Source organism: Chrysemys picta, chromosome 1 (genome assembly GCF_011386835.1).
Source record: "Chrysemys picta bellii isolate R12L10 chromosome 1, ASM1138683v2, whole genome shotgun sequence".
Lineage (NCBI taxonomy): Eukaryota > Metazoa > Chordata > Testudines > Emydidae > Chrysemys > Chrysemys picta.
This window is the reverse complement of record NC_088791.1, coordinates 164,085,632-164,110,392: the sequence shown is the minus strand read 5'-3', so window position 1 is coordinate 164,110,392 and position 24,761 is coordinate 164,085,632. Positions and strand designations below refer to the sequence as shown.

Genomic DNA, 24,761 nt, shown 5'->3' with positions numbered 1-24,761 from the left:
AAGATGTAGTGTCATGGGCTGTTACAAAAATGCTATCTTCCACCTCAGAAATGGAACCCACAGTTCCACTACATTGTCACTTCAGTGGTGGGAAGTGATGGGTCATTTCCCTTACCTATTTCTCAGTGGCTTTCTGAGGGTTTGTTGGTTAATATTTGAAAAATGCTTTGAGACTTTCCAGTGAAAGGTTCTATAATTGCCTACTACATGGCTTGAGTTTATCGAGTGTTTTCCATGCCTGATGCCTCTGGCTAGTATGTTCTTGTTTATGACTAGAACTGCTTCCCCTTCAGTTAATCTAGGAGAATCTCCCTCCTTCCCCCAACCCCCATATACTAGGAAGATATCTTTTTACATTCCTGGGGCTATGGAGGGACAGTCATATTTCCTAGTAAACTGTAGAATATGTTTATTACCCTTTGTCAAAATAGATCTTCCTGAATCCAACCTGGGCATATTCTAACTGGATTTTCATGTTTTGAGATGTATCCAGTAAGGAAAGGGGTATTTTACTGATGTCCATAACCTTTTTCTACTAGCAGAAAGACAATTCTCACAGTTGTTTTATTGATACACTATTTTCTTTTTTTTCCCTCCCCAGTGAAACCCAAGACAACCCCAGTAACCTCACAGAAGGAAATGAACACGGTATGTTTGAGCTCTGTGCTACCAAGCCTTGTCATATCCTGTATTATTGAGTGCTGACAGCGTGCTTAGTATTGTACAAACATATAAGAAGACAGTCCCTAGCTCAAGGAGCTAACAGTCTAAATAAAAGACAGAGAATACGTCTCAGTCATGTAACACCACATGTTAAAGTGAAGTAGTTTTGTTTTGCTAGTCCATGTTCTATAGTTGTTGGGTTGCAGCTGTATAAAGACTAGTGGAAGAAATCTACTTTGAGTAGGGTTTTGAAGGGACAGAGGGATGACATTCCAAATATATGGGAATTGCGGAAGCAGATGCAAAGAGGATACAGATAGGGTTTTTAGGACAGGAGCCTGGAAAGAACACAAGTAGTGGAAAGGGAAGTGGAAAAGCACAGAAGCAGAGATCCTGGTAAGGTTGGAGCTGGGTAATGCAGTGAAGGTGAGGACAAGAAGTTTGAACTTGAAATGGAAAGTGAAAGAAAAATAAAAAAAATGTGGCTATATTTATTACCATAGCAGTTAGGAACCCCGGTCGTGGACCTGGACTCCATTGTGCTAGGCATTGTACAAAGAACAACAACAACAACAAAAAAGACAGGCCCTTCCCAAAAGATCTTACAGTCTAAGTATAAGACAAGGGACAACAAATGGGTACAGACAAATGAGTACAAGGAAACAATGAAACCATATTCATCAGTAAGATAGGCAATGGCCTCAACGCACCAAGAAGCCAGAGGCCAGTAATCCGATCAGAGTAGCAAGCAAAGGAAGATAGTGTTAGCAGCAGCATTTTTTGCAGACTGTTGGGGGACTAGAAATGACAGTAGGCAGCCAATGTGGAGTAGATTGCAATAAGCAAGGTGAGGGAAGACAAAGTGGGAAGGAATGAGAGGAAAGAGTGGATTTCAGAAATGTATAAGAGGAACTGATAGATTTGGAGAAAGGAGAGACATGAAGAAAAAAAGGAAAGACAGGAGTCACATTCAGTAATGTTGCGAGGCTGATATAGAGGATGGCACAGTTGTCAAAGGTGATGGAGAAAAGAAGGGAGAGGGCTGAAGAGGAAAGAAGGGGAGTTTCAATTTTGCCACTGTGAGCTTGATTTGTCAGTGGGACAGCCCAGACATGGCATAAATGTGAGATTGCAATGAGGGGAAGAAGGCAAGAGATTTGGGAATCACCTACCTAGTGATGGTAGCTGAAACTGTGGGACTAGATGAGCTTACCTAGTGAGAGTACGGAGGGATAAGTGGAGGGGACAAAGGACAAAACCCTGAGACAAAAGGGGAGGGGAGAAAGGGAGAAGTTACTAGTGGAAAAACAGAAAGATTGTGGAGAAGAAGGAGAAAATTGAAGCCCATGGAGGAGAAGTGTCAAAAAAACAGTGGGAAAGATGAGTGAAGAAAAATGGTACTTAAATGTGGCCAGTATGAGGTCATGTGACACTTGCATGGAATGTTCCAGAGGAGTTGAAAGGCCATAAACCAGACTACACAGGATTCAACGGGGTGTTACAGGAGAGAAGATTGAGATAACAGGAACAGATGTTCCACTCAAGGAGGGAGATGGGATAGGCAAGTGGGGTCCAAAGGAGGGTTTCTTTAGGAAAAAATATATGAATGAATTTGTAAGCAGACAGATGCTGGACAAGGGATGAAAGAAGGAATGACAGATTAGGAGACGGAAGGATGGGGACAAATAGAGAGAGTCTTGCATTCTGAGACTGGATGAGTGATAGGCAGGGAGAGCCATGGAAGTGAGAGGCACAGAACGAGTGAGTTAGGAGATCTCTTGCAACATGATGTTCAATTTTACTCTGAAACTCATATCACATGGAGAGAGGGTAAGAGGGGGGAAAAGAAAGGAGACAGAGAGTTTGGGAAGGGAAGTAAAGGTAGAGAAAGGCTAAAGATGCAATGATTTCTAACTTTATCCCATAATTTGGTGCGTTACCCTAAAGTATATTCCAGGGAACCTGGATGTCCACCTTTACTCCAACATTGATCCATCATTTTTAAGGCAATTTTGTAGCGGTAGAGACCAGCTGAATGAAACCTTATGCCGCATCTCTGTTACGTCTCACGTGTGCTTTGCGCAGCGGACACATATCTAATACACAGTTCCACACAAAGCTGAACACCATTCTGTTCTCTTGCAGGTCAGCAGATCTACATGTGCTCCATACCACACCGATAGGACCACGCATGCCCCCAATGAAGGATCTACACTTTACTATTGCTCCATGGCTAGCCTGCAGCAGCCATTGGATGACAGCACAATTTATGATAATCATGTCCCTCACTGGAATGGTAGCAGGGCAGCAACTGGCAACGCCTGTGACAGCGCTGCTGTTGATTCCTACCAGCCCTCATCTGAGAGCGAAGATGTCCTTGTTTATGCTTCACTAAACCATTCTAGTATTCTAGATAAGCTCCCGAGAAAGGAGCAGGATGTGGAAATTGAATTTACAGAATATGCCACTGTTTGTGTGAAGAAATAGCCCTGGCAATGACATCTCTTTAACTTGGCCAGCACCGTAACGTTACATGTCCTGCAGTGATTCAAGCTTTACAGCAGGAGCATAAGTAGACTTTCTTCTAAACAAAGAGGAACTCTCATCAATAAAAGCATGCTGATTCTTAGGATATGTGCTGGAATTCACACTTAAGTGAAGCCCATGTTCATGCTTGGATATTAGCAATCACATGTTTGTTATCTTCCACGTGGATTCATTTGAAGCTTTCATATTCCAGGAACCCCCTGCTCTGATCAAAGCACTGCCCAGAACAAAGTCAGAGTTTGGACAGGATCAATAAAAACTGAATAATAAAGGTTAGGAGCATTGGAAAAGAAAACAAATTTAAAGGACAATGAACTAGATTAGGTCCACTGGGGGAAATTATGAATTATGTTTGTTGAAGAAAACTTTTGACGATATGAATTTTGCTTGAAGAACATATTTAAGCATAAGACTGGGAGGTGCTCTTGACTATGAGGAACATATCAACCTGCTACTAACTAAAAAGCAAGCTAATGGTTTTTTGTTTTTGTTTTCTACTACTAATTTATCACTCTCAATCAGCAGCCTATCCCCACCGCATAGATGGGGTTATCTAGACAGTATGAAAAAAAATCTAAAAGAAAGAGATCATGTTTGAAATGACAGACAAGAAACTAACTATGTGAAGTTAAAGAGGCAACAAAGAGGAGGAATGTATTGATAAACTGCAAGATACACAAACAGGGGTAATAGATGCATACATTAATTTATGCATTTACAGATAAACAGATGTCATGTTGATAAGACACATTACAGATGAATGGATGGCTCAGCCTGTTCATATGGAAGCATAGACTGTAAGTGAACATGGAATTCACTTTTCTGTGGAGAGCCATGACTGGGGAAGCCAAACACCAGCAGTTTGCTGAATGCCGCTGTTCACCTTCTTACAAGTAAAATGAATGGCCACCGCATCACCTGATTCTCAAACAACTCTACTAGCTTCCTATTTAGTTCAGGATCCAGCTAGAAATTGCCCTAATTTTTAAAAACTTTATATGGACTTACTCTGACCTACTTCTCTGACACTTTGTTCCTCCCAATCACACTCTTCTCATGGCCTTCTCCACATCCCATCATATCATCTCAAAACAGTTGGCAAAAAGAGCCTTCACCCTTCATAGATCCTGACATCTCCCTCCCCTTTCAAAATCTTATCTGAAACATATTGTCTCCCTGGTTTATACCAACTGATTTCCCTCCATCTCTGATTTCACGTTTAACTGTACTGTTTGTTTATGTAGAGAGCCTGGGATACAACTGCATGAAAGATATTATACAAGGCCAAGATGTATTGTGCTGCTGAGGAGATAAACAAACAGGAAAAAGGTCTAAGGGTTTATCTACACAGCAAAGAAAAACCTCTGGCTGGCTCATGCCAGCCAACTCAGGCTATGAGGCTGTTTCATTGCTCTGCAGACTTCCGGGTTCATGCTGGAGCCCAAGCTCTGGGACCCTCCCACCTTGCAGGGTCCTAGAGTCTGGACTCCAGCCAAAGAGGTCTCCATAGTAAGGAAACAGCTGCACAGCCTGAGTAGGCTGGCATGGGCCAGCCATAGGTTTTTCTTGCTGTGTAGATAAACCCTAAGTGTCAGTTTATTTATTTCCTATAAATATTTCATTTGTGAACAGACTGATTTTTTTATTTATTCACTTTTCCATAACTATTTGATGAACAGTTTATGTGGTCAAATTTCAGCGTACAGGTTGTTCACAAATTGTTCCCTTAAAGTATTCATAATTGGCTTTCCTGGGATTCTGATTGCAGGGCCAGCTCTAGGTTTTTTGCTGCCCCCAGCAAAAAAAATTTTGTCTGTCTCCCCCCCGCCCCCCACACCCTCCTGCCGCCCCAGCCCAGGGTCACTGGTAACTCGCTCCCAGGGCAGGTCATTCAGCAGGAATTTTGGATGTGCACAGAACACAGACAGGACTGGTTCCCATATGGTTACAGAACTGCAGTAAAGTGGAACAATTTTCAACTTGTGTGATTGGAGGATATCTGGCTGCATATTATAAGCCTGTCCTACATAAATGAGGAAAAGTTGGTGCCTTTATTATTCTTTTGTTCCATTCTTTGTTTCTATGGGGAATTTGCCAATGCGATATCACTGTCTTCCTTTTAAACAAATAAAACTAAAACTTAATAATAATAATAATAATAAAAGCAATGGCTGTTGAAAATAGCAATTCCAGTCCTAATAACCACTGGGAAGAATTTCTTGCTCAATTTAGTCTACTTTTTCTACAGCAAGTTACAGTGGATCAGTATATTTGATTTGGGAGAAATGAAGTAACAGCTGCCCAAATTGAGCTTGAGCACTGCTGAATTTTGAGGGTGTTCAAATCTGGAAGGCAGGTGCTGGATTCCCTTTCTGAATCTGGAAAAGAAAAGTCAATTTCTGCTTCCATGGCTCAGAAGTGTAAATCCTCCTACGTGCCTGGTACTGTAACTAAAGCTGCCCAGGTCCTCTAGCAGAGCCTCCCCTCCCTTACTTTTCATTTTAAATTCTAGTGGGATCCACGTACCTCCCTTGCTAGGCTTCAGATAGAGAGGTGCAATGTCCATTTAGTCCACCCAATTCTTTCTTTGGGGGACGAGCCCAGGGCTGGGGCAGCAGGAGGTGTGCGTGGGGGCCAGAGCTGGGGCGGCAGGGGGTGCGGGTGCGGGGGGGGGGGGGGGGGGGGGGGAGAAGAGCCCAGGGCTGGGGTGGCAGGAGATGCGGGTGGGGGGAGAGCCCAGGGCTGGGGCAGCAGGGGAGTGCAGGTGGGGGCCAGAGCTGGGGCAGCAGGGGGTGTGGGCAGGGGAGAGTCCAGGGCTGGAGCAACACGGGTGTGGGGGGAACCCAGGGCTGAGGTGGGGGCGCGGCAAAAAACCTAGAGCTGGCTCTGACCCTACCACTCACAGCAAGCTGCAGCATGAGGTTTCAGTTCTATACTCCTTCCCCCTCCCTTTCCTGTTAATTGCAGCTGAGGGAATGCTGGCAAATGTAGTTCTTTCCCTGCTCCAGGGCTGGATCTATAGGCAGGGAGCTAACCAAGGAACTACAGTTCCCAGGGCTCCCTGTTGATTCTCAGCTCCCATGCTGGATTCTTGCGCCCATGCAAATTTGCCACCCCAAGCACCTGCTTGCTTTGCTGGTGCCTAGAGCTGGCCCTGCTGATTGGTTATTTAAGTCACATGATACTGCTTTTGTTTGCCGACTAAAAGATGTTTTTGAACAGGGTAACAATGAATGATGAATGTTCTCATTCAGGCTTGATCAGCTTTTATTGGCAAGTAAGTGTGGATAAGTAGTGTACAAACAGCTTTTCTTCAAACACTGGTACAAACAAAAAGCCATTCACGTCAAACTTTGTGAATACAAAGGGGACGCCAGAATGCCATTTTAAATTTGAAAGAATGTTTGCAACATTGGTTTACGCCATTTGATCAGCTCTTGCTCTGATACCATGCTTCTGGTACTGCAAAAAATGTACTTTGGAAGAAAATTACTCATAGCAATATTCGTATCAACAGATTAGTGCTGCAACAATGAGAGTCTTCTAGCTTGGTTAAAATTCAGACCACAATTCAAAAGGAAGGATGTACTACATCTATCATTCGCAGGGTGCAAGTAACATACCAGAATATTTGTGCTCAAGTTAATGGAAAAGAGAAATGTTTGTATCTTATCTCTGTACTATATCAACTAGCACCACAAATATTAACAGGTTCTTGATCATTCTTTTCGATTGCTAATAAAGAATATTTATTATTCTTATGGTTCATTCTTTTGTGTTAATTCCACCTGCCTGAGTTAACTCTGCAGTACCAATGCTAACAAAGCTGTCATTGAAGTCAGTGGCAGTTTAGCCTGCATAAAGATTACAAGATCAGGTCCTTTGTTTTTAAACAAACACAAGCCATAGAACATTACTCTCCTTTGTTAAAGTAGAGGTAGCCACACACGGTTCATTTATTTCCCAGAAGAATTTTACTTTAAAATGTTCTGTTTTATGCTGAGCCAAATTCTGCTACCCAGATGAAATAGTATCTATCTTATCCTGGGAGTGGGGCCACTGAATTCAATGAGACTATCATGGAGTAAGGTACACTGTCCATGGTCCAGTAAGGTACACTGTCCAGTAAGGTACACTGTCTCAATATCAGTTGGTGGCTGGCAGAAGTGGGCTCCTAATGACATCTGGTGTTCAGTTAATGAAAGTAAAATGCTTTCCATGAGCTACAAGTAACTAGGGTGACCAGATACCAAGTGTGAAAAAAATGGGATGGATGATGGGGGTAATAGGCACCTATATAAGACAAATTGGGACTATCCTTATAAAATTGGGTCATCTGGTCACCCTATAAATAACTATCACAGGGGGCGTAGTTACATGCTTCTCTGGAGTGAGTTCTGCCATGATCATCTCATGAAGCATGTGAAAATGGGAAGCAGAAACTGCCATTAAATTAACATGCAGGTGCAAGACTGGGAGCTGTGGGTTAGTGTGCTCCCTGCAGACCCACGTTTGATTTGGAAAGTAAGATTTCTGCAGATAAACAGGAAGTGCCTTACCACCAAATGTGCTAACTGCAAAAAATAGTAAAAGGAGCTGGCATGCACTTACAATGGGTCTCGGTTTTTAACAGAAGACCAGACATCCTGAAGCAGTGAAATGTAAAGGGCTGAGAGCACCTACTATTAAGACGGAAATAATCTGCGCAGGTAAAATGCAGTCTGCTCAGTCTCCATGGGCATTTCTTCTCCTGGGAAAGATTGAAACTGATTTCATTTTCAATCAATCCTGTAACGTGCCATGGCTCATAATCCAAAACTAGAAGGACTATCCCATTCTCTGGTTCAGGAGTTAGTATATTCTGTTCTAATCAGGGGCGGCTCCAGACACCAGCGCAGCAAGCGCGTGTCTGGGGCGGCAAGCGATGGGGGAGCGGCCTGCCGGTCGTTGTGAGAGCGGCAGTCAGGCGGCCTTCGGCGGCATGCCTGCGGGAGGTCCGATGATTCCGCGGCTTCGGCGGCAATTCGGCGGCGGGGACACCGAAGGCGCGGGACCTGCAGATCACCCGCAGAAACACTGCCGAATCCGTGTGGCCAGCGGACCACCCGCAGACATGCCGCTGAAGGCTGCCTGACTGCCGTGCTTGGGGCGGCAAAAAACATAGAGCCGCCCCTGGTTCTAATATCTACAGCATATGCCAATAATTCAATATAATCATTTTTAGGGCTCAGCTGAGAGCCCCAGAGACGATATACTTCAGTTTTTTAAGGGTATATCTATACTGGAATTTAACACCTGTGGCTGGCTCATGTCAGCTGACTCAGGCTCAGGGGCTCGGGCTATACGGCTATAAAACTGCAGTGTAGATTGTTGGGATCTCTGGGACCATACAAGGGGGGGGGGAGGGTCCCAGAGCCTGGATGTATACACTGCAATTTAATAGCCATGCAAGCTAAGCCCTAAAGTCAGCCTGCAAGCCTGAATCAGCTGACACAGACCAGCCACGGGTGTTTAATTGCAGTGTAGACATACTTTAAGTAATAGGCACAGCACCAGCAATGCCAGTGCAAGTTTCTTCCAATTTGTCCGACCCACGTACCTCAACCCTTGACTTAGAAGAACCAGGTCTACGGGCCAAAAGATAATTCATGAACTTATCAAAATATGGTGAGAGAGAACATTACAGACAATGCTTACTTAGCATCAGGGCCGGCTCTAGCGTTTTTGCAGCCCCAAGCACACACCAAAAAAAAACCCCGCGATCGTGATCGGCGGCAATTGGGAGGCAGATCCTTCACTCCGAGAGGGAGTAACGGCCCCGCCGCCGAACGGCCGGATGTGCTGCCCCTCTCTTCATTGGCCGCCCCAGGCACGTGCTTGCTACGCTGGTGCCTGGAGCCAGCCCTGCTTAGCATTCAACTTACACAGCCACTGTAGCACATTCAAGTAGGAAAAGGAGCCTAGGATCCATTCTATACCTGACCAACCTTCCTGAAGAACAATGTGAGGCTGTACTGCATATATTAGAGAGACAAAGAAGGAGAGGTAATATCTATTATTGGGCCAACTTTTGTGGGTGAGAGACAAAACAAGTTTTTGAGCTTACACAAAGTCCAAACCAGAAATGCTCTGTATAGCTGGAAAGCTTGTCTCTCTCACCAACAGAAGTTGGTCCAATAAAAGATATTACCTCACCCACCTTGTCTCTCTAATATCCTGACTACAACAACACTGCAAACTGCATATATTGTGCATTCTTCTTCTTGATCCTCATGGTTACTAGCAAGGTTTGTATCACACATACTGTATAGGCTGTGTATTCAGACAATAAGCCAGAAACACACATACAGGGATGTATTCTGCCCTCTGTTACACCCATGAAACCCTGAGGATGTTACAGTGAAGTCTATGGAGTTGAGTGTGTGTGTCAATTAGAGCAGGATTGAACCATCACCTTTCATGATAGTCCATTAACCTGATTAGCACAAGAAGAGCTTGTAGTTACAGTATAAGTGATGCCAGGTCATCCTGGGAACAACAGGCATGGTATGCAACCTTTTAAATGGCTTATGTACTATGCAGCAAATGGGCTTTTAGGACAGGGAGTAAAATACATATGTCATCTCTTAGTGTTTCATTTTCCCTATTCCCTCCCAATAAAAAATTTAGTTCTTTACTAGGAAAAAATAATAGTAAATAGCGAGGTATGTACTGATTTGCAGATTTGCAGGCCCAAAGGTTTGTCAGACCTGGGACTATCTCAAGTGAACCACAAGTTCTCTTTTCTCCCTTGCCAGACCAGGAAGCTCCTCAATGAAGCAGAAGTTCTATGAGGGAGCAGCAAGCTGTGTGTCTCCATCAAGTTAAGCTGCAATCAGCTCCTTCTCACTATATCCTATATCTTCTTAGCTACAACAAAGAGCAGGCATGAGGTGTGGGAACAAGAGCAATAGCTAAAGATGCCTGAGAAGCAGAGTTTGCAACTCCCCAAGGGAAGCAGCATCTCAGACTGTGGGACCTTTTGGTTTATCAGAGACCAGCCCTTGGTCTGATGCACTGCCAAAGTATGTCATTATGTTCACAGCATATTCACACAGCAGTTAAATAAACATGAAATACTCTTACTGGATGGTTGAAACATACCTACTTTATTTCTTAGAATTCAGAATCCTAACACAAGAACCCCAAAACAGAGAGAGACAAAGCAGGCTGCTCCCCGAGAGGCACAACTCATCCCATCTTTCTCTAGGCTAGGTTTCTGCAGACAGATGCTGATCTCATACTTCATAGAATCATAGAATCATAGAATCATAGAATATCAGAGTTGGAAGGGACCTCAAGAGGTCATCTAGTCCAACCCCCTGCTCAAAGCAGGACCAATTCCCAGCTAAATCATCCCAGCCAGGGCTTTGTCAAGCCGGGCCTTAAAAACCTCCAAGGAAGGAGACTCCACCACCTCCCTAGGTAACGCATTCCAGTGTTTCACCACCCTCCTAGTGAAATAGTTTTTCCTGATATCCAACCTGGACTTCCCCCACCGCAACTTGAGACCATTGCTCCTTGTTCTGTCATCTGCCACCACTGAGAACAGCCGAGCTCCATCCTCTTTGGAACCCCCCTTCAGGTAGTTGAAGGCTGCTATCAAATCCCCCCTCATTCTTCTCTTCTGGAGACTAAACAATCCCAGTTCTCTCAGCCTCTCCTCATAAGTCATATGCTCCAGACCCCTAATCATTTTTGTTGCCCTCCGCTGGACTCTTTCCAATTTTTCCACATCCTTCTTGTAGTGTGGGGCCCAAAACTGGACACAGTATTCCAGATGAGGCCTCACCAATGTCGAATAAAGGGGAACGATCACGTTCCTCGATCTGCTGGCAATGCCCCTACTTATACAGCCCAAAATGCCGTTAGCCTTCTTGGCAACAAGAGCACACTGTTGACTCATATCCAGCTTCTCGTCCACTGTGACCCCTAGGTCCTTTTCAGCAGAACTGCTACCTAGCCATTCGGTCCCTAGTCTGTAGCAGTGCATGGGATTCTTCCGTCCTAAGTGCAGGACTCTGCACTTGTCCTTGTTGAACCTCATCAGGTTTTTTTCTGCCCAATCCTCTAATTTGTCTAGGTCCCTCTGTATCCGATCCCTACCCTCTAGTGTATCTACCACGCCTCCTAGTTTAGTGTCATCTGCAAACTTGCTGAGAGTGCAGTCCACACCATCCTCCAGATCATTAATAAAGATATTAAACAAAACCGGCCCCAGGACCGACCCTTGGGGCACTCCACTTGAAACCGGCTGCCAACTAGACATGGAGCCATTGATCACTTCCCTACAGAGCCCCTCATCTGCAAGCAGGACCCAGAAACCTCTAACCTTTAAAGTGATAATTTGTAATTTTAACAGTTTTCAATACACCACAGTCATGTCTGAGGGAGGGTGGAGGACCATGAGGAGAGGGAAACAAAGGATGTTAGGGGGCTGGGCAGCCAGGCTCTCACTGGACTTCCTGACCCTTGCTGCACTGCTATCCCCCACACCACTGACCCATTTCCCTGATCCCAATTATCAACTAGCTCCAAGGTTCCATGGATCTCCACACCCATCAAAAGTTTTTCCACTGTGAACGGAAGAGATAAGGGAGAGGAACGGATGGAGAACAAGGGAACTGTGGAACAAGGCTGCATTGTGGGTCTGTGTACAGTTAGCTCCATTGTACTGCTCAGCTCCCCAGTTCTGTTCCCCATCTGCCCTGCCCTGCCCACACTGATTCCATTAGTCAAATCTCCAGTCTCTGCCCCTCAGGATGTGGGGAGTGTGTGCAAGAGACTACAGTGGCAGTAAGACTTTAGGGGAAGGAAGAGAGAGTGACTAGAAGGGGTCACAGGGAAGATGCTCTGAAATGGGGATGCAAGAATGTAGAGGGAAGCAAGGTGGACTACTGGGCATGAGCAGAAACACAGGTGGGGAGAGTCACAGAATTCGGGCAGGGGCTTGCAGGTTGAAGACTTCCCTTAATTGATTTTTAAATAGCAGCAAAATTCCTCCACAAAAACACTACATTAATTTAGTGTTAAACTTGCTCAAGTGCATTTCCTGCCAACACACTAAATAAACAAGCCAACCCCCCCGCCCCCCCCCCCCCCCCAAATAATCAAGGACAGCACTAATTAAGGCAACATTAACATCCCCACCAATTTGAATTCACGTTTCTTACCCAGATACCAGAACACCCAAACCCTCAGCTTTATCAACTGCACAACAAACTCCCTTTCAGTTTCATCACACAGCAAGCCAGAATGCACTCTCCCAGTTCCTCACAACTGCACGCAAAGGCAAAACCTGAACTCTGACCTCATACTTTTTCCATCAACAAACACTACACTGAAGATGCATACAGGGGATCTCTCTAACTGAGGCTGGCGTTCCGACTGCACATTTGAGTGTGATTGCGAAGAAGTGGATGTGTGCACTGTGGGTAGTTATATGTTAATATTAAAATAGTTTATCGTAGGGCTGAGTGTCTGGGTATTATGACATTTGACTTTAAGTTTTATTAGCTGAAGCCGGTATGCATGTTTACGTTGCCCTTAGTGGTGGTTTCCTTGATTTTTAGTAATTGCGTCGATAGAATTAAGTCTGATCAAGTGTATTTCCTAAGTTAATGGTGCAAGATATATGAAATAAAACTAGACTTAACTAAGATCCTTGAGCTCTGCTATTAGATATTTCTCACCAACTCAATGATAAACTTTGCTGCTTTTCACATTATCCTATATGCGTATGGTGCTTCAGCTAGTTTTAAATCCATATGACAGTGTTCATAACTAAGCCAACAGGAATGATCTTTTCAAGTGAGATTGTGTGAGGTAAATATCAGGTCAACTCAGACACATATTTGTAGTCATTGTGTGGTTGCATATGACATTCTTTTAACCGAGCTCAAAACTTGTGCTGTTTTCTTTGCAACAGCTTTTGCTTCCTTCTGCTGATTTTTTTCAGAAATATAAAACCTTACACCTGACAATGAATCACAGATAAATTTCCACACCACAGCTGTAAAAAAAAGAGAGAGAGAGACACCTTGAGGAAAACATTACTACAGAGCACATGCATTATTGGTATATGTAAAAGGAACATTATGATGCTGTGGTCAGGAGCTAATTGCAGCAAAGAAACGCTCACTACTGCATCCCAGCTGTACACTGCTTAGAGAGGCTGCGGTCCAGTGGCCCCAGAACAACAATAGTTCCTAAATTCCAATCCATGATGGACACCAAATGTCCTTTGGCCATCTGCAAGTTACTTAGGCCCAGATCCTCAAAGGTACACCTCTACCTTGATATAACACTGTCCTCGGGAGCCAAAAAATCTTACCGTGTTATAGGTGAAACCACGTTATATTGAACTGGCTTTGATCCACCGGAGTGCACAGCCCCCCCCCCCCCCCCCCCGAGCACTGCTTTACCACGTTATATCCGAATTTGTATTATATTGGGTCGTGTTACATCGAGGTAGCGGTGTAGTTAGGTGCCTAACTCCCATTGATCTTAATGGGAATTAGGAACTGTCAGAGTTCCCTCCCCACTCTAAACTCTAGGGTACAGATGTGGGGACCCACATGAAAGACCCCCTAAGCTTATTTCTACCAGCTTAGGTTTAAAACTCTTCCTTGCCCTTGGATGGTATGTTGCCACCACCAAGTGAGTTAGACAAAGTTTCAGGAAAAGGACCACTTGGAGTTCTTGTTTCCCCAAAATATCCCCCCAAGTCCCTACACCCCCTTTCCTTGAGAATAATATCCTAACCAATTGGTTACAAAGTGAGCACCGATCAACCCCCCCTGAGTCTTTAGGACACTGAAAAACAATCAGATTCTTAAAAGAGGTTTATTTAAAAAAAGATAAAAGAATCACCTCTGTAAAATCAGGATGGAAGATAACTTTACAGGGTAACAAAAAGATTCAAAACACAGAGGATTTCCCCTCTAGGCAAAACTTTAAAGTTACAAAAACAGGAACAAGCCTCCCTCTTAGCACAGGGAAAATTCACAAGCTTCAACAAAAGATAATCTAACGCATTTCTTTTCTATTACTTTCAATTTGTAATTTTAGAGGCCTTTAGTTCAGGTATGGCTTTGGGAGATGTATTTTCCCTGCCTGATTCTCCGGAGAGAACACAAAGGAACACAAAACAATAACCTTCCCCCACAGATTTGAAAGTATCTTCTCCCCTCATTGGTCCTTTTGGTCAGGTGCCAACCAGGTTACTTGAGCTTCTTAACTCTTTACAGGTAAAGGAGGGATTTTATGCTACCCTTAGCTGTATGTTTATGACAGGAACCTAAACACTTTTGAGGATATGGGCCTTAGTCTCAGTTTTCTCCAGCGCCGCCCAGAGGATTCAGGGGGTCTGGGGCAAAGCAATTTTGGGGGCCCCTTCCATAAAAAAAGTTGTAATACTATAGTAACATGTATTTGGAAATGTAAAAAATAACTAGTGAAATACATTAAAAATTAATTTGTAATCATTTGAAAATATACTAAATACATTATTTAAAAACATTAACTTTAACGGTATGTATACATTTGCAATTACATTGCTGTTGCTGGGTGATGGTGATGGTTGGTGCCAATGGGCTGTCGCTGCCTGGGGGGAGGGGGTGCTGCTGTTGCCCAGGGCTGGGTGGGGAGCTGGGCTCTGGGTTGGGGAGTGCCCGGCTCACAGGGGCTGGGCTCAGGGCTGTGGGGAGATGGGGTCAGGGGGGTGTCCGTCTCAGAGGGGCTGGGCTCAGAGCTGGGGGTCAGGTCTGTGGGGGGATGGGGTCAGGGGTTGTCCGCCTCAGAGGGGCTGGGCTCGGAGCTGAGGGTCAGGGCTGTGGGGTGGATGGGGTCAGGGGGTACCCGGCTCAGAGGGGCTGGGCTTGGAGCTAGGGGTCAAGGCTGTGGGGGGATGGGGTCGGGGGGTCCAGCTCAGAGGGGCTGGGCTTGGAGCTGGGGGTCAGGGCTGTGGGGGAGATGGGGTCAGGGGGGTGTTTGGCTCACAGGGGCTGGGCTCAGGGCTGTGGGGAGATGGGGTCAGGGGCGTGTCCGTCTCAGAGGGGCTGGGCTCAGAGCTGGGGGTCAGGTCTGTGGGGGGATGGGGTCAGGGGTTGTCCGCCTCAGAGGGGCTGGGCTCGGAGCTGGGGGTCAGGGCTGTGGGGTGGATGGGGTCAGGGGGTACCCGGCTCAGAGGGGCTGGGCTTGGAGCTAGGGGTCAGGGCTGTGGGGGGATGGGGTCGGGGGGTCCAGCTCAGAGGGGCTGGGCTTGGAGCTGGGGGTCAGGGCTGTGGGGGAGATGGGGTCAGGGGGGTGTTTGGCTCACAGGGGCTGGGCTCAGGGCTGTGGTGTGATGGGGTCAGGGGGGTGCCCGGCTCAGAGGGGCTGGGCTCAGAGCTAGGGGTCAGAGCTGTGGGGGGATGGGGTCGGGGGGGTGCCTGGCTCAGAGGATCTGGGCTCGGAGCTGAGGGTCAGGGCTGTGAGGGGGATGGGGTTGGGGGGGGTGCCCGGCTCAGAGGGGCTGGGCTTGGAGCTGGGGGTCAGGGCTGTGAGGGGGAAGGGGTCGGGGGGGTACCCAGCCCCTTACCATGCCGCTTACCCCCTCTCCCAGAGCCTCAGCGCTCCGTGTCCAGGAGCGGCTCTGGACAGCGCTGCAGCGGCGTGGTGTCTCCAGCGGGGCCTGAGTTCCCGCCACTCGGCCGCAGCTCGCAGCACCACCCCCTTACCAGCTGAGACGCCAGGGGATGGGGGAAGACGGAAGTGGGGGAGCCTCCGACATACTCATGGGGGCCCCTGTGGGGCCCAGGGCCTGGGGCAAATTGCCCCACTTGCCCCCCTGGGCGGCTCTGGTTTTCTCATCTCGAAATGTGGATACTATTACTTGCTGTGCAGGACTTGCTTACTAGTGGGGATAGTATTAGTTCTTCTTCGAGTGCTTGCTCATATCCATTCCATTAGGTGTGCGCGCGCCGCGTGCACGATCGTCGGAAAATTTTCTACCCTAGCAACACCGGCGGGTCGGCTGTGGAGCCCCCTAGAGTGGCGCCTTCATGGCGCTGAATATATACCCCAGCCGACCCGGCGCCCCCTCAGTTCCTTCTTACCGCCCCTGACGGTCGTTGGAACTGTGGAGCGCGGCATAGCTGTTCTCCACTCTCCCTAGCTTAGTTAGTTATTCACAGTTATAGTTATAGTTCTAGTTGTTTATAGTTAAATAGTTAAAAATTGTTCATTTGTTACTAGTTGTTATAATAGTTCAAGGGGATTAAGGGGGTTGTCTCCCCCTTTCTCCCCCGGCCGCGTGGCCGGGCTCATGCCCAAGGCTCCCGGCTTCAAGCAGTGCGCCTCCTGCGCTAAGCCTATGCCCACGAGCGACCCGCACGACTCCTGTCTGAAGTGCCTGGGAGAGTCCCATCAAACAGATAAGTGCAAGATCTGTAAGGCCTTCAGACCAAGGACCAAGAAGGGGCGGGACTTTCGGCTCCGGCAACTCCTTATGGAGGCGGCACTTAGCCCGGACGCTCCATCAACGAGTCAGGCCCCGGTACCTAGCACCTCGGTGCGCAGTGCCCCGGCGGCACCGGCCATTCCGACCACGCGAGTGGCGTCGGACAAGCCTCCCCGGCACCGGACCTCGTCGGCACCGCAAGCACAACAAGTGCCTCGGCGCCGGTCATTATCCCCGGGACATAAAAAAGCCCATAAGACGGGGACCTCCGTGCCGAAGACGCCGGCTCCCCCAGTGCCGGGGGTAGAGCCGCGTCCGCCTGTGGAGCACCGGAAACAGGTGCCTCCAGCACCGTCGACTCCGGCTCCGAGGCCGTTGAGTCCGGTGCAGATAGGGTCTCCACCGAGACCGGCGGTGATACAGTGCCTCCCGTCGACTCCAGAGACCTTCGCGACGGCGAGAGACTTGATAGCTCTCACGGAGCCGGCACCGCCCCAACCACTGGCACCGCCGGCACCGTTGACTCGTCCGGTCCAGTCTAGGGGGAAACCTGCCTTGATGCGCCCTCCATCGCAAGGGCTGGAACCACGGCACCGGTCCAGGTCCCGAAGCAGGTCCCCACGCCACTCGCAGTCCCGGCGCCGGATATCACCTCGGCACCGGTCGTACTCGCGGCCAAGATCTTCGTCGCGGCACCGCTCTACGTCTCGGCACCGCTATGATCGTCGGCACCGATCAACATCGAGACGTAGTTCTCGGCACCGCTACGATCGACGCTCGACGTCGAGAGGCTGCTCCCGGCACCGGGCCTACTCCAGGTCATCGTCGAGGTCCAGATCCGACTCCCGGCACCGGCGAGGTCATCGGCACCGGTCGCGGTCCCGGCACCGATCGCCGGCACCGCGTGGAGATAGAACATCTCCGGACCGGCACCGTGCGGCACCGCAGCCCACGGGATTCGTCTCGACGCACTCGGCACCGCCATGGCCATCGAGATCGGTGTCTCGCTCCTCTGAGGACCTATCGAGATCGGCATACCCCCCTCAGGGGCAAGCCGAGGAACAGGACTTAGGCCATTGGCAGGAGATAGCAGAGGACCATGCTCATGGCCCATCTCACTGGTCGTTCTGGACCCCGTGGGCGTACCATCAGGCACAAGGGGCTCCAATAGCTTCGACCTCTCGCTCGGGCCACTCCGTTAGAAGGGCCCCGGAGTCCACCATCTCTCGGCCTCCGCCAGGGGGCATGGAGGCTTCCGTGTCCGCACCACCTGACGTCCTGGACCCAAGCGCAGGTGATGCTCCGGCCCAGGAGCAGGGAGACCAGGACCCTCCCTTGGATCCTGTACCACCGGAGGCATCTTCCTCTTCCTCTCCGGATGAGGCAGTGGCGGGCACATCGTGCACAGGTCCACCTCCAATAGATCTTCGGGCTCACCAGGATCTCCTACGTAGGGTGGCCCGTAATATGGACCTGCAGGCGGAGGAGATAGTGGAGGTGCAGGACCCCATCGTGAATATCCTCGCGGCGGATGCCCCATCGAGGGTGGCGTTACCCCTGATCCGCACGATCCAGGCGAATGCAACTACGATATGGCAAACTCCTGCCTCTATCCCACCCACAGCGAGAGGGGTGGAAAGGAAATACTTTGTTCCTTCCAAAGACTACGGGTACTTGTATACCCACCCCCAGCCGTGTTCACTGGTGGTGGCATCAGTGAACGCAAGGGAGCGCCACGGTCAACAGGCCGCAGCGCCCAAATCGAAGGAGGCTAAGCGCCTCGATTTGTTTGGCCGTAAAGTTTATTCAGCCGGAGGGCTGCAACTTAGAGCGGCTAACCAGCAGGCGCTCTTGAGCCGCTACAACTTTAACTCCTGGAACTCTATGGGGAAGTTCAAGGAATTGGTTCCCCAAGAGTCCAGGGAGGAGTTTGGAGCCCTGGTAGAGGAGGGTAAGAAGGTGGCTCGGACCTCCTTACAGGCCTCCTTGGACATAGCGGACTCTGCCGCGAGAACCCTGGCCTCAGGTATCGCTATGCGGAGGATCTCCTGGCTCCAGGTTTCGGGTTTGCCTCAGGAACTGCAGCAAACCCTGCAGGATCTGCCCTTCGAAGGACAGGGGTTGTTCTCGGAGAAGACGGACTCTCGCCTGCAGAGCCTCAAGGACTCCAGGACAATCATGCGTTCCCTGGGGATGCATGTTGCGGGCCCTCAGCGCAGGCCATTTAGGCCTCAGCCTCAGCGCTTCTACCCCCCCCACCTCGTCAGAGACAGGACTCGGCCCGGAGGCGAGGGCGAGGTGGTAGACGAAGGTGGACCGGCCCTCAACCCGGTCAGAACCAGGGGCCACCTAGACCACCTTCAGGCCCCAGGCAGAACTTTTGAAGGTGCGGTCGAGGACGGCGCCCCAGTCATCCCCCAGGATCCAGCCCCTTCCTTTCGGGATCGCCTTTCCCATTTCCACCGTGCTTGGTCCCTTATAACTTCGGACCGTTGGGTCCTTCGCACGGTGGAGAGGGGATACGCTATCCAGTTTTCTTCAATCCCCCCCTCCTCCCCCCCTTCCCCGTCCCTCTTCAGGGACCCTTCTCACGAGCAACTTCTTATACAGGAGGTTTCTACGCTCCTTGCTATGGGGGCCATAGAGGAGGTTCCAGTAGAGTTAAGGGGCAGGGGATTTTATTCCCGTTACTTCCTCATTCCCAAGTCCAAAGGAGGTCTGCGACCCGTCTTGGACTTGCGCGGACTCAACAAATTCGTAGTAAAGTTGAAGTTCCGCATGGTCTCTTTGGGGGCCATTATCCCTTCCCTCGATCCTGGGGACTGGTTCGCCGCCCTCGACATGAAAGACGCATACTTTCATATTGCAATTTACCCGCCTCACAGACGCTTCCTGCGATTCGTGGTAAGCAAGGTGCACTACCAATTTGCAGTCCTTCCCTTCGGCCTATCCTCGGCCCCAAGAGTGTTCACGAAATGTATGGCTGTCGTGGCAGCGTACCTTCGTCGGCAAGGGATACAGGTGTTCCCGTACCTAGACGACTGGCTGGTACGCGGTCGCACCAAAGAGCAAGTTCGAGCTCACGTCCACATAATAGTGCACACATTCAACGAGTTGGGCATCCTACTCAACAAGGACAAATCCACTCTAGAACCTACCCAGAGAATAGAATTCATCGGCGCAGTCCTAGACTCCAGACGTGCACAAGCCATCCTGCCAGACAACCGCTTTTGCACCATCACGAGCCTCATTCAAGGGCTCAAGGCCTTCCCAACTACCACGGTGAGGTCGTGCCTTACCCTGCTGGGTCACATGGCTTCCTGCACGTACGTAACCAGGCATGCCAGACTTCGGCTTCGCCCACTCCAGACCTGGGTGTCATCGATATACCGCCCACATCGGGACAGCCTGAACATGGTGGTCACGGTCCCGAACTCGGTCCTGACCTCCCTCACCTGGTGGCTAGATCACAAGGTGGTTTGCGAGGGGATGCCATTTCACGGCCCACAACCCTCTTTGCACCTGGTCACAGACGCTTCATCTCTGGGTTGGGGCGCCCATCTCAACGAACACCATACCCAGGGCCTGTGGACTGCATCCCAGCTAGCCCTGCACATCAATGTTCGGGAACTGATGGCGGTGCGCCTGGCGTGCCAGGCATTTCTCAATCTCCTACGTGGCCGCTGTGTGTTAGTTCTCATCGACAACACCACGGCCATGTTTTACATCAACAAGCAAGGAGGAGCACGTTCGTCAATTCTATGCCAAGAGGCCATTCGCCTGTGGGACTTCTGCATCGCCCACTCAATCCAACTCACGGCATCGTTCCTCCCTGGAGTCCAGAACACTTTAGCGGACCGACTCAGCAGGTCCTTTCAGACGCACGAGTGGTCTATCCGTCCGGACATCATACATTCCGTCTTCCAGAAGTGGGGGTTTCCCCAGATAGACCTGTTTGCATCTCGAGACAACAGGAAATGTCACGTGTTCTGCTCCCTACAAGGTCGAGCTCCGGGCTCCCTCTCGGATGCGTTTCTCCTTCCCTGGAAAGACCACCTGTTTTATGCCTTCCCTCCGTTTCCTCTGGTCCACAAGGTACTGCTCAAATTGCGCAGAGACCAGGCACAGGTTATTCTGATCGCTCCAGCGTGGCCGAGACAACATTGGTACACCACGCTGTTGGAACTCTCGGTTCAGACACCGATCCCGCTTCCATTATGTCCGGATCTCATCTCTCAGGACCACGGCCGGCTGCGTCACCCCGACCTGCAATCACTCCACCTCACGGCGTGGCTGCTCCATGGTTCACCCAGGCAGAGCAGCAATGCTCGCACTCTGTCCAACAGATTCTGCTGAGCAGTAGGAAGCCCTCAACACGGACCACGTACTTGGCCAAGTGGAAGCGGTTCTCCTGTTGGTGCGAACAACGAGCCACGTCCCCGTTACAGGCACCTATTCCTCTCATATTGGAATATCTCCTCTCCCTAAAACAGCAGGGGTTGGCGATATCTTCAATTAGAGTTCACCTGGCCGCTATATCAGCCTTTCACCCAGGGGAACTCGCGTCCTCGGTATTCTCTAACCCGATGGTCGTTAGATTCCTCAAGGGCTTAGACCGGATGTACCCACAACAACGTCAGCCCGTTCCGACGTGGGACCTCAACCTGGTTCTCTCCAAGCTCACAGGTCCTCCATTCGAGCCACTGGCCACCTGCTCACTTCTGTACCTATCCTGGAAGACAGCCTTCCTCGTAGCCATCACCTCAGCAAGGCGCGTCTCTGAACTCAGGGCGCTTACATCCGAGCCCCCTTACACAGTTTTCCATAAGGATAAAGTGCAGCTTCGCCCATATCCTGCCTTTCTCCCTAAGGTGGTTTCTCCATTTCATATCAACCAGGATATATTTCTCCCGGTCTTTCATCCTAAACCACATGCTACTCGCCAGGATCAACGTTTGCATTCTCTGGACGTACGCAGGGCCCTGGCCTTCTATATTGACCGCACAAGGCAATTTAGAAAGACGACGCAACTCTTTGTTGCAGTAGCCGACCGAATGAAAGGCTCACCGGTCTCCTCACAACGCCTATCCTCCTGGATTACGTCTTGCATCTGGACTTGCTATGACCTGGCAGGTGTCTCAGCCCCGCACCTCACCGCTCACTCCACGAGGGCCCAAGCTTCCTCGACGGCTTTCCTGGCGCAAGTTCCGATCCAGGACATTTGTAGAGCTGCGGTTTGGTCATCAGTCCACACGTTTACAGCTCACTATGCACTAGTGCAGCAGTCCAGGGACGATGCTGCCTTCGGATCAGCTGTTTTGCACACAGCAATGTCTCACTCCGACCCCACCACCTAAGTTGGGCTTGGGAGTCACCTAATGGAATGGATATGAGCAAGCACTCGAAGAAGAAAAGACGGTTACTCACCGTTGTAACTGTTGTTCTTCGAGATGTGTTGCTCATATCCATTCCAAACCCGCCCCCCTTCCCCACTGTCGGAGTAGCCGGCAAGAAGGAACTGAGGGGGCGCCGGGTCGGCTGGGGTATATATTCAGCGCCATGAAGGCGCCACTCTAGGGGGCTCCACAGCCGACCCGCCGGTGTTGCTAGGGTAGAAAATTTTCCGACGATCGTGCACGCGGCGCGCGCACACCTAATGGAATGGATATGAGCAACACATCTCGAAGAACAACAGTTACAACGGTGAGTAACCGTCTTTTAATGCACACAGAGTACCTTGAAAATGCTAAGTTTTGTTAGAACTCTCATAATTTATACAGCATTTTGTCCACAAAGCCAGCCCTATGGACATTTTTATTCTGTTCCATACCTGGGATTTTTGTCATCGTATTTTACGAGGTCTTTGTATGTTCAGTCACCATTCATTAAGGGCCAGATCCTCAGCTGATGTAAATGGGTGTAGCTCCACTGAAATCAATGGAGCTAGTCTATTTCACACTAGCTGATGATGTGACTCTAGATGTTTAAATTCTATTGACAAACATTGTTTTAACTGAGTACTGAATCATTTCCCGTAGATTGGTATTTGCGGTCTGCATAGTTCAAGTGGGCTCATTTCCTTCCTTTCTTGCAGCTCCCGTCTGGTGCTCTGGAACATTGTCTCTCTTGATCTGATAAGTCAAGTCTTCACTGCAGAGTTAGCTGGGGTGTTGCCCCAAACTGCCTCTTCCATCCACACAGAAAAACCTCTAATGCGGGTTTGGAAGTGCTTTGAGCCTGTGCTAGGAGTCATGGCTGAGCTCAGGCTTTGCTTCAACCCAGGCTGGCGACCCACCTACTTTGCCATGAGAATGCAGGCTAATCAAGTCCAGGTGCTGTTAGTCCTACAAGACTATCCCACAATTCCATCTGGGTTGTACTTTCTTGTCTAGCTCCTCCCTTATCACCTACAGTGGCTCTCTATTTCTGCTGCACTTCCACAGCATTTCATCCAAGAAATCCTTCTCCCACGCTGCCAGTTGGCCAGACATTGACACCAGCCTTCTTGTAAAGCTGTGATGTGATATCAGTAAGACCCATAATTTGGGGAAATGGATCCACAATGTCATTTTTATGTTAAGTGGACATGAAAAAACAGAGAGGCCCAGCAGTCAGTCAGGTGCTCTACAAATCACGCTGAGTTTGCAGATTGAATTCCTTAACAACATTCTCATTTAAAGTTCCTGCTGCCAAATGTTCTGCTTTTGCCTTTGGAACTGTCTGCGTTAATAAGGAGTAGCTCCACTTGGAAATTAGTCACATAAAGCATGGTTCTATTGTCACTCTCACAGACAGCAGCTCCATGCTAGGCGAGAGACAGTGAGAGTACCCTGCTACTGCATTCCTAGAGGAACCCAGCTTAATGCACCACCACAGACAATGGACATCCCACCAGAAATCCATGCCAGCACAGCTTAGGACAGAACCATTGTGGATGCAGTTACACAGGTATGGCATGGCAAGGGCTTTTTAGTGGAGATGTCCTGCCCAGGCTAACTCTGTAGTGAAGACATTAGAGATGGGATTTGTTGACCCTCAGAGTATGCTACAAGCCTTATCTATTTTCTAGAATTTTAAAAGGCTGGTTAAAGAAGCATCATTTTTACTGTACTATTGCAATTTACAGCTTTTTTTCCAATCTGTTCATTAATAAGCCAAGTCATTTGTACTGGGGATTTACCCTTAGTAAAGATGTTTAAATAAGTCTGCTCTAGACTCTAAAGCCATTTGAGATGTACTTTCAATATAGGCGAATATATATTTAGTGCCTGCCTTGGTCCAGGTGCTGGTCATTGCTATCACTGTTGTCTGGAAGAAGCGGCTGACTACAGCAGAGCCATGAGTTTTCTTGAGGAAGCCAGACTTCTTAGGTTAACTGTAGCAACAACCTCAGTCATAAAAGGAAAGTAAAATGTGAGTAACCTTATGTAACTGTGGTTATGGTGATGATGTCTAGCCTCAGCCCACGGCCTCATAAAGGACATGCAATTGTTTGTTATCTAATGCATGTGGCTGTAAAATCCTTGGTGTCACCTATCAATTTCCTCTTCTCCACGGTCAAGAAGGGTCAGACTTTTACTAATGAAGTGATGACAGTGGTTCTTTATGCCTCCCCATCGCCTCTCACCCCTAGCTCATCACACTTCTCTGCAAGGTTGGCTATGCCCACACCTTCCCATTTTAACCATTAACCTTTTATCAACATTAGAGACCCTGACAAGAGAGAGAGCTGTGAGGCTGCAAACGGGGGAAGGAAGCAGTTGACAGATGGGAGGTTTAATTTTAGAAAGCTACTGGCACATGGTAGACTGAAGGCTGAGCAGAATGGTTTCCACCTCTCCCCTCGCCCCCCGGTCTCTCACCCACCAGCATGGTTTCCACTCTCTCTGCACAGCTCTATCTTTTAAATCTAAGCATAAAGAAAAGCTGAGTCACAAATGTTAAAATACTGCAGCTCCCCCATTTATGAGAGAGAGAGAGTGAGTGGAGAGCCACACTCCACACCCTCAACCCCACAAACCCAGTGACACCAGGAGCCTGGCTGGCAAGATGCTGATAACCACCTGCTGCT

At 48.9% G+C, this 24,761-nt stretch overlaps 2 protein-coding genes across 4 annotated transcripts in view; one reads left to right on the top strand and one right to left on the bottom strand.

Moving 5' to 3' along the window:
* BTLA (B and T lymphocyte associated) overlaps nucleotides 1-24,761 on the top strand; it is a 177,276-nt gene that overhangs the window by 17,443 nt on the left and 135,072 nt on the right. For 2 of the 3 annotated variants that reach the window (XM_008166086.3, XM_008166082.3), the window contains 2 exons: nucleotides 602-648; nucleotides 2,809-3,689. In XM_008166086.3, coding sequence (XP_008164308.2) covers nucleotides 602-648; nucleotides 2,809-3,150 — 389 coding nt within the window. In that variant the 3' untranslated portion in view covers nucleotides 3,151-3,689. Of the gene's footprint in view, nucleotides 1-601; nucleotides 649-2,808; nucleotides 3,690-24,761 lie in introns of those variants that run through there. The other variant, XM_065588860.1, reaches the window with a different exon arrangement.
* LOC103305939 (uncharacterized) overlaps nucleotides 1-24,761 on the bottom strand; it is an 83,696-nt gene that overhangs the window by 33,690 nt on the left and 25,245 nt on the right. The gene's annotated exons all lie outside the window — the stretch shown is intronic.